A 9,984-nucleotide genomic window follows, 5' to 3' on the forward strand; every position below is an offset into this window, starting at 1 on the left:
TTTATAGGTAAAATGGGTGGGATTGAAAAACAGGGGATACGGAAGGTTTTATAATAGGGAATGGAGGAGTTGAAGGGAGAGAGGGAATGACTGCTGTTGAGGTAAAAGGAGAGTGATGCCCCCTGCCAAGAGGCTATTTTTTGAAAAAAAAATGGGGTTCCCGAGAAATGGGCCACTTATGATAGCCTGAGGGGATGTCTTCTTTATAGAATGATGTTGCAGATACCCCAGAGCAGGTAAGCATGGACCCTCTTGAGGGACAAGTCTACCCCCAGATTTAGTTGTCCAGCAGGGGTCCAATAAGGACTGTTTATAGTTGAATGGCTGTCCTGAGGTTCAGTTCCCTCTATGTCTCCTGAAATGTTAGTCCTCTCATCTGACTGTGATATTCAAATAAAGATAAATTTTAATAACAATTTTGGATTGGGGAGGTATCAGGGAAGAGGGAATAGGGATGTCCCTAGATGAGATTTGAGTCTCTCTCAGCTTTTGAGCTGAGGACAGGCCTCACAGGCTGGTGAAGGGTTTCTTTATTCCTGTCTATGCTATATCTGTGCTAGCTTTCTTAATTTCAAAAGTCTTAGCAGTAGACAGTGAGAGGAAGAAAAGTTCTGACTTTCAGAGCTGGTTGGGCCTGCATCTTCAGGCTGATGCCCCTAAAGACCAGCCTTACAGTTCAAACTGCTTTGCTTAAGTCCTTTTTATCAATGACACGATCACAGGGATCCAGGGAGAGCACACAGTTGGGAAAATCAGGAAAATAGAGGCATTTCTATCCAGAAACCAGGAGAGACCTCCTTCCACTTCCAGGGCCAGGAAGGAAATGAGAGCCACAAGACCAACTGCCAGTCCTAGTTGCCCCTTCCCCCACTAACTGTCTGTCTTATCAATATCTTCTCTCTAACACTCCAACTGCTGTTTATTCCAACTCTGTGGCAGAAAGTCCAGAACTTGCTTTAGTTTTCCTTTTCCACACAAGGTTGTGAAGATCAAATGAAATAATTGTAAAACACTTAGTACACTGTCTGACACATAGCACAATATAAATGTTAGCTATTATTATAAATACTATTTGAGGTTTTCTTGGGGAAAATACTAGAGTTGTTTGCCTTTTCCTTCTCTGGCTCAAATTACAGATGAAGAAACTGAGGCAATCAGGATTAGGTGACTTGCCCAGGGTCATACAGCTAGTATAAATGTTTGAGGTCAGATTTCAACTCAGGTCTTCCTGACTCCAGGCCCCTTTGTCCACTTTAATCACCTAGCTGCTCATCTGGAAATCATGATTGGTAATAATAGATAATTTCATCCAGAAAAACAAAACCACTGAGAAAAAATTACTAAATTTTTGGGATAAAGTAAAATATATTTCTTTAAACACTTCCATCAACAAAAGTGTTTGAGTTAGGCAACTTAAAAAAACAAACAAACCTGATTGTACCTGAAGCCCAGTGTTCTGACTAGATATTACCAATTCCCCTGCCTCAACCTTTGAATATTTTGTAAAATAATTTAACCCCATCCCCTTTCTCTTGCTGTCCCTCCAGAGCCTCTCGAACCTTCTCTATGGACTTTTGGTTGTTACACAAAACAATTTAGGTAACAGTTTCATGAGGCTCTGCCTTCCATGAGATTCTCTCCCTGATAAAATGTATTGCTCCTGTTCCCTGCAGGGATACTCTTTGCCTAGCGCTGTTGACCTTAGATTGCAATTTACTCTCCTGGATTAAAGAATCTTTGTTGTTGCTACTTTGGTAATCTTTAATTCAAGTTGATACAACTTTGAAAATTTATACAACTTAGAAACTTTGAAAGTCTTATTGACACAATGAGTAACCACAATGCACAATTTTAGAAGTTTCATAATGAAATAGGCTACCCACCTCCTGATGAGATTCAGAGTGAAGACTGAGACATTTTTTGACAAATTTAAATTGGGAAATTTATTTTGATTGACTGTAACAGATTTTGCATTTATTGCTTTCTTGATGGGTTGGGGGGAGAATGGAAGGTAGAAAAAGACAGCTCTTGATTTGAAAAAAAAATTAAAAACAAGATTGCATTATTTCACAGACAACCCTTTTTTCAAAGTTGAAAGAGAAAGAATGTTTGGACAAGATCCTGGAGTTAATAGATGGGATGAGATTGATAGCATGAGTAAAGAGATTGTTCTTAACCACTTCTATCTCAGAAACTGGGGAACAAAAAGACTGAAGATGTAGAGGGTCTTGTGATACGGAAAAGAAATGAGGGAGCCCATGAAAATGACTTCATTTTCTCAGCAAAAATAGTAACAAAAATATTTGCTCAGAGAGACAATAGATATCATGTTGGAGACTGCATTCCAAAAAACCCATCTATATTTTTATTGTACAGTACTGTGTGCTCAATCTCTCCTTCCCTCCCCCATTACCCCCCTCTCTCTTTCTCTCCACCCCTCCCCCCAAACTCCTGCCCCTCTGCTAGGAGCTCCTTAGGCCTACCACTGTTCCCCCACCAAAAAACCCCAAACCCTTAGAAAATATCAAAACCTCCAAATGAAAGCAAGAGGGAGGCTGGAAGAGACTGTCACTGCCACTTTTAGGCCAAGATGAGGACATAAGGGTGATAGGAACAAGATAGGAATATTTCAGTACTATCCACCCAGAAACTGAACTAAATTCAAACATGCCAACAGCTCTATAGAATTCCATTCTAAGGGGGCAGCTGGGTATCTCAGTGGATTGAGAGCCAGGCCTAGAAACGGGAGGTCCTAGGTTCAATTCCAGCCTCAGACACTTCCCAGCTGTGTGACCCTGGGCAAGTCACTTGACCCCCATTGCCTAGCCCTTACTACTCTTCTGCCTTGGAGCCAATACACAGTATTGACTCCAAGATGGAAGGTAAGGGTTTTTATTTAAAAAAAAAAATTCCATTCTAAAATAAGAGAGGTGGCAGTGGGTAGCTCAGAGTCAGGCCTAGAGATAGGAGGTCCTGAGTTCAAACCTGACCTCTGACACTTCTAGCTGTGTGAATCTGGACAAATCACTTAACCCCCATTGCCTAGCCCCTTACCACTCTTCTGCCTTGCAACCAAAAAAAAAAAAGTAAATAAAATGATAAGAGATAATGAGATATATCTAGAGGTTATGTTACATTTGGAGCACCTATCTGACCCAAAGCCAATGATATACACATGGAATATGCATTTCAACTGATCAGCAAGCATTTATTAAGCTAGTATTATGTGCCAAGCATTAGGCTAAGTGCTGGGAATACAATGAAGGCAAAAATAGTCCCTGCCCTCAAGGAGCTTACCTTCTAACGGGAGGCAGAAAGTAAATGATTAGGTACACACAAGAGTAAATGGAAAGTAGCCAAGGAAGGGTAGGCAACTGGGTGGGGAAACAGAGGACGAGGATAGTGTTGGAGTTGAATCTTCTAAGAAGGCAGAGAATTTTGTAAAAGGTGGAGGTATGAAGATAGAACATTCCCAGCACGGAAAAGGGTCAGTTTTGCACAAAGATTTGGAGATGGGAGGTGGCAGTTTTATATGGATCACAGAATGAGTGAAAGGATGTAAAGCCCAAGAACCCTAGAACGGTAAGGAACCATCATGCAAAAAGAGTTAAATACCAAACAAAAGACCTCACATTTTATCTGGAAATTACTGGGGTTTACTGCGTGGGGTTAAGAGGGCCTGGATTGGGAGGAGGGATTTAGACCCAGGATTTAGCACACTTGCATGGCTCTTTGGCTGGCTTTGGGCCTCAGGATGGCTTTCTTTCAGCACTAGGCATGGTGTCTAAAATTTCAAACTAAGCCTTTGTCTGTAGAGGACTCGTTTGGGGGTGAGAGGAATAGGAAGAAAGTATTAGCTTTATGCAAGATGGGAGAGAGCCTATGGAAATGGGGTACGACAGATGAACCTGGACGAGAGCTATCTTCACAAATAGTGTTGGCTTGGCAGCCATTCTTCCCTCGGTGTGGGCTTCTCTTATAGCTGATGGTTAGGCCCTTCTGAGTTCAGTGTCTGAGGCCAGTGTGCTTATGGACTCGGGGTTTCCAGTGGCTGCTTGCTTGGTGCTTTTCATTGGGATTTCCGAGCCGCCATGAAGGAATTAAGCTCCCCAAGAACTTGAAAGGAGGGCGCCTCCCTTCATCACAGCCAGGAATGGAGGGGCTGGATCACTATTCCAATTCGGGGGCTCGGGGCGGGGTCCACCGCCACTGCAGCCGCGACTGCTCAGCCCGGGAAAGGGGGGGCAGCATAGGCCCAGCCCCCCAGAAGGAGGGGCTGGGCAGTGTGGCCGGTTTGTCCCCGCCCTTCCCCGGAGCCGCTACATAAGTGGCTCCCGCACCTCCCCCGACTCAGTGAGTTACTTACCTCGACTCTTAGCTTGTCGAGGGCTGTAACGAGAACCCGGGGATCCCTCTTCCTGCTGTCGCAACCGCTGCTTAACCCATTAACCACCATGGTGAGTTGGCAGGGCAGTTCCAGGGCTGGGCTAGGGTTGAATGAGGAGCACTGGGCTGGGAGCTCAGGCCAGGCGGCTGCCAGCACCTCCAAAGCCGGGGGTAAAAAAAATGGGGTAGGGACAGCGAATAGAGGGAGGGATGAGGCTGGGAAATGTTAGGTTGGGTTTTCGGGCTAGAGCCAGGCTAGAGCAAATGATTGGGTTGGGCTAAGGGAGAGAAGGAGGGTGGCCCCATTTGCAGGCTCAGGCTCTTGCGTGGGACCGCAATGCGGCGTGGAGCCAGCCTCCTCAGCCCCCCTGACTTGGATGGAAAGGTGGGGCGCGCGCTCTTTCCGCCCCAGCCACTGGCTGCAGTGTCTCTTCCCGCGCGCGCCCAGACCGACGCCCTCCTTTTTCCCTCCCCCCTCTCTTGCGCGCGCCTGCAGGGGTCGTCTTCGCGCCTCTGCTTCCGCAGTCTCCCCGCGCTTTCTGGCGGGGGCGGGAAGAGCCAGGCAGAAAAAAACTGCCACACGCCCGCGAGCACGCGGCCAGTCTGCGTCAAAACGCGCGCCCGCCGCCCGGGTACCAGCCTCCCCTCCCGGGCTCGCGCCTCTGCAGTCTTGCAGATCCGCAGTCCCGGGGAGGGGAAGCCCCGCCCCTAGCTTAGGGAGAGGTGGCCTGCTTTTTCAACTTTTAAAAAATTTAAACTAATGAAAATAACGTCGATGGCTTGGCAGGGGCCCCCAGGCGCCAACAGGATTAGGGTCACGCTGCCTTTCCAGGCCACCTCTTGTAAAGACAATAGCAGCATGGCCATCTGTTCCTCCCTGACCCGGCCTCCCTAGCTTCCGCTGGGCTAGGCTGGGCTAGGAATGCGCGTGGGAGCAGGTGGTGGGAGGGGAGGGCAGAGGCAGGAGGAGTGGGGGAGACTCGTAAGAGCAGAAATCGGATCTGGCTCCAGATCTGGGCCGAAGATAATCCCCCGCCATGCCCAGGACAGATGTGGAGGGGCTGAACTGAGCAGAACCTCCCCAGGAGAGGTGGGGAGGGGCCGACACGGCCTCTGCAGACGTGGACTGCCGCAGTTGTCCAGTATCCAGACTGGGGAGGAGGGAGACAGGCCGGCGCAATTGCTGCTGTGGTCTAAATAGCGCCTTCATTCTTCTCCCTTCCCCTCCCCCACCCACCCAGTCTGAGGGCCAGATATTTCCTCTTTGCAATTCTAGCCTTGCTTCCTGTCTGTGCTACTTACTTGCTGCTCAAAAATCTGGCCTTCCTTTGAAGAGAAAGGAGGCTGGACATGTGCTGCACAGGCAGGAAGCAGTGACTAAGCTCTCCTACTTCGGAGATGTGAAACTTACAGGCCAGCAGAGAGGGTGTTAAGAAAATGTCAGCCTAGTCTCACCCTTAAAAAAAAAATTACTGTATGGGAACCCCAGGGGGATGCTGATTCCAATATGAAGCCAAAAGGAGAGCCCCCTAGTTAGTTAAAATGAGAGAAATGGTGGTAATTAGCCCTCACTTCTTTGTAGGTGGGCTTGTTGATGTCTTATGGATGAAATCCTAGATCGTTCCAGACAGCCGCTGGTTTGGTGAAATGAACCCAAAATCGATATTGCCCCTTCCCTGCCATACAAATTTCCGTAATATGACTACTTTTAATACTACCTGTTGTTGGAGGTTTTTTAAGCCCGTGGAAGGTTAAAATGTTTTACAAATGCAATTAGTTATGAGAGGAACTTTGGAAACCCTAGGGCTGAAACCAAGAGCCATGCAGATTTTTCTGTGATATGAGATCTATGAGGAAGTTGACTTTCTCTACTCTTATTCCACAGCGTGAGTGCATCTCTATCCACGTTGGCCAGGCTGGTGTCCAGATTGGCAATGCCTGCTGGGAGCTGTACTGCCTGGAACATGGTATCCAGCCTGATGGGCAGATGCCAAGTGACAAGACCATTGGGGGAGGAGATGACTCCTTCAACACCTTCTTCAGCGAAACGGGGGCTGGCAAGCATGTCCCCAGAGCAGTGTTTGTAGATCTGGAACCAACTGTCATTGGTAGGTCTGGCCATCAGCAATAAAGGCTCTTCTCCCCCACACACCCATATATCATTTATTTTTCTTTCCCATTCTCATAACCCTGTTTATGACTTTCTCCTCCTAGATGAAGTTCGTACTGGAACTTACCGCCAGCTCTTCCATCCTGAACAGCTGATCACTGGCAAGGAAGATGCTGCCAATAACTATGCCCGTGGGCACTACACTATTGGCAAGGAAATCATCGACCTTGTTCTAGACAGGATTCGGAAACTGGTAAGTATAAGAATAACAGAAAAACACATTTTGATCCTAATAGTTATGGTGGACCAAGGGTGGAGAAACTTGACTATTTTAGGAATTGTTTGGGGTTGTACACAGCAGTGAATTTTTAGAACAATCATTCAGCAATCAGCCTGAACAATTATTTCAAATCTCACTATAAAAGATGACCTAGACAATTATACTAAAATGACCTTCTTTAAGGATAAGGCTGTCCCCGTATTGCTGACAACTATATCCTCTCCAGTCAAAGTCTTTAGACAGGTGAACATTAGACTTGATCTAGGCACAAATTAAGCAAGATTCCTGTGAGGCTGCTCTAGAAAGAGGGAATGTCTTTCAGTATTATGACCTGTTGATTAAGACCAACTAAAGATCAAGAAAGCAACATTTCTCTTTATCTGTTTCTAGATTGCTAGGAATTTTAACTATGGGTAGGCAGATGTAGTTGTACCCAGTGATAACTATCCTTCAGACACCTTTCTAAAGGAAATTAGAGACACTGGCTTATTTGTAGCTAATAGTTCCTTTAATAAATTCAATAAATTAGGACAGGTTTAGGTCTGCTGTTGATACAGACATGACTTAGTAGACTGGGGCTGCTTCTGTTTGGGTTGAGATATTTCTTCACCTATTCCATAATGGCGATAGTTTTGGTAGCAGGAAATAAAAACAAAGCAAATGGAAACTGTACAAAATAACGGATTCTTGCTGTTATTTTCCTTTCTAACAGGCGGATCAGTGCACAGGTCTTCAAGGCTTCTTGGTTTTCCACAGCTTTGGTGGTGGGACTGGCTCTGGTTTCACCTCTCTGCTGATGGAAAGGCTGTCTGTTGATTATGGCAAGAAGTCCAAGCTGGAGTTCTCCATTTACCCAGCCCCACAGGTTTCCACTGCTGTGGTAGAGCCCTACAACTCCATTCTGACCACTCACACCACCCTGGAGCACTCTGATTGTGCCTTCATGGTAGACAATGAGGCTATCTATGATATCTGTCGCAGAAACCTTGATATCGAACGTCCAACCTACACTAATCTAAATCGCCTTATTAGTCAAATTGTGTCCTCCATCACTGCCTCTCTGAGATTTGATGGTGCCCTGAATGTTGATCTGACAGAATTCCAGACCAACTTGGTGCCCTACCCCCGAATCCATTTCCCCCTGGCCACATATGCCCCAGTCATCTCTGCTGAGAAAGCCTACCATGAGCAGCTTTCTGTAGCAGAGATCACCAATGCTTGCTTTGAGCCTGCCAACCAGATGGTGAAATGTGACCCTCGCCACGGTAAATACATGGCTTGCTGCCTGCTGTACCGTGGGGATGTGGTGCCCAAAGATGTCAATGCCGCCATTGCTACCATCAAGACAAAGCGAAGCATCCAGTTTGTGGATTGGTGCCCAACTGGCTTCAAGGTTGGCATCAATTACCAGCCTCCCACTGTGGTTCCTGGTGGTGACCTGGCCAAGGTACAGAGGGCTGTGTGCATGCTGAGCAACACTACAGCCATTGCTGAGGCCTGGGCTCGCCTGGACCACAAGTTTGATCTGATGTATGCCAAGCGTGCCTTTGTTCACTGGTATGTGGGGGAGGGCATGGAGGAAGGAGAGTTCTCTGAGGCACGGGAGGATATGGCAGCCCTGGAGAAGGATTATGAGGAGGTTGGGGTGGATTCTGTTGAAGGAGAGGGTGAAGAGGAAGGAGAAGAGTATTAGTTCCCCCTGCCATACAATTGCAGCATGTTTCATCCAAAACTCATCAGCTTAAACACGCTTAGCTTATCTGTTAGGCGACTGTTTTGAAAGGTACCATGATGGATCAGGAATAAAGAAAGAGAAAGGTCAGAGTTGTAGACTCCAAAAAACATCTGTACCTCTATTCATGAAAAATGATATCAAGAAAATGCTCAGTAGACATGGCAGGCACTGAAAAACATCATGAGGAAAGAAATCAATTCTATTTCAATGATAGGAAATGACTCATTAATGATGTGGGGATAATTCTTGAATCAGCTGTATCAGTATGGTCACATCACAGACTAGTTTGGCAAAGAAAGTATGAAGACTGGAGAATAGGATTAAAAGAAAGAAGGTACCATGGTGGTATGAAGGCAGCCTTGATAGTACAGCTAGCAATCTGGTTAGTTTGTCTACACTGTCAAAACTGTGATCATGTCTAAGTTTTTCATATGTGTGTAAAATTCCCATCATGTCTGAAATTAAAGGCTTTAAGAAAACATGCAGTCCTGACTTCTGTCTGGTGTTTTAAATGGCATATTATGTCTCAAAAATGCTGTACCATTCCCTTTTCTCTGAATGCTCCTACCAATATAACTTTAAATACTGATGAGTGATGCTAGTTTTACAGGTTACCTGCCTGGCTCCTGGAGGGAATATGTGTTCTCTTATAGTCTTACCATTTGAGATGGTAAGAAAGGTAGAGAAAGGAAAACAGGACAAGTCATGTTTTTACCGTGAGCTAGCTGAGGCCATAATAATTTCCTAGTGCTTTTCAGTTTCCCTCTTTATTAGCTGAGATGCCCAAAAAAGTAAGTCTCCAAGCCAAAAGGAAATAGATTTATTACGAGAGAGGCAGTCTCACAATAAAGCCAGACTGGTTAGTTTCCTTTGTTCAAATCCCTAGCATAGGAAAGTTAAGATAGGAGTAGGTAAGTAAGTGTAATTTGGGGGTAAGAATTTAGACCAAAGATACAATAAAGGGAATTCAGTTTATTGGTGTGCAGACACCAAAGCAATTTTTATCTAAGTTTTGGTCTGTACAAAGTGGGGAACGGAAAGGCTTTGTAAGTAGGAAGTGACAAAGGCATGGGATTGCAGAGGAGGGTCTGGTCACATGCACAAAACTGAAAGAGCAGCTCCAGAATCTGGGGAAGGGATAAAATCGAGGACCAAAGACTGTTGAGGATCCGTTTTTCCTGTTCAGTCAGGAGAACAGAGAGGTGGCTTCCTGTTGGCTGTTTGTGCCTGAAGGAGGTGACTTGCCTTTCCTGATAACCAGAGGTTCCTGTGTTTCCAGTTATTAAGAGGTTCCTGAGATCCTGTCCATCCCTGTCTCCAGTTGCCATCTTCCCAGAGACTTGTAAGCTCCTGGTTCCTGAGAGGTTTCCTGACTGAATGTGTGTGAGAGCCACAACCCAGATAAAACCCTATCTTTAAGAAGAGGCTTGTAGCCATCTTGGCCTCAGCCTAAGAGACCAAGCACCCAGAGAG

The 9,984-nt window shown here is 45.9% G+C and overlaps 1 protein-coding gene across 1 annotated transcript; it reads left to right on the forward strand.

The window, feature by feature from the left end:
* Window positions 1-3,635: 3,635 nt before the first annotated feature.
* On the forward strand, window positions 3,636-8,996 carry LOC100010347 (tubulin alpha-1B chain). The gene is made up of 4 exons (XM_007506231.3): window positions 3,636-4,457; window positions 6,272-6,494; window positions 6,601-6,749; window positions 7,489-8,996. The coding sequence occupies exons 1-4, from the start codon at window positions 4,455-4,457 to the stop codon at window positions 8,467-8,469; spliced, it is 1,356 nt and encodes a 451-aa protein (XP_007506293.1). The 5' UTR covers window positions 3,636-4,454; the 3' UTR covers window positions 8,470-8,996.
* The last annotated feature ends 988 nt before the right edge of the window (window positions 8,997-9,984 follow it).

The sequence above is a fragment of the Monodelphis domestica genome, chromosome 5 (assembly GCF_027887165.1).
Source record: "Monodelphis domestica isolate mMonDom1 chromosome 5, mMonDom1.pri, whole genome shotgun sequence".
NCBI classification, from domain to species: Eukaryota; Metazoa; Chordata; class Mammalia; order Didelphimorphia; family Didelphidae; genus Monodelphis; species Monodelphis domestica.

What these genes read in the sequence shown, in the direction of transcription:
- LOC100010347 (XM_007506231.3), top strand. An exon ending in TCTGGAACCAACTGTCATTG is followed by an intron (nt 6,495 to 6,600) that starts GTAGGTCTGGCC and finishes TTCTCCTCCTAG; the next exon opens with ATGAAGTTCGTACTGGAACT. An exon ending in TAGACAGGATTCGGAAACTG is followed by an intron (nt 6,750 to 7,488) that starts GTAAGTATAAGA and finishes CCTTTCTAACAG; the next exon opens with GCGGATCAGTGCACAGGTCT.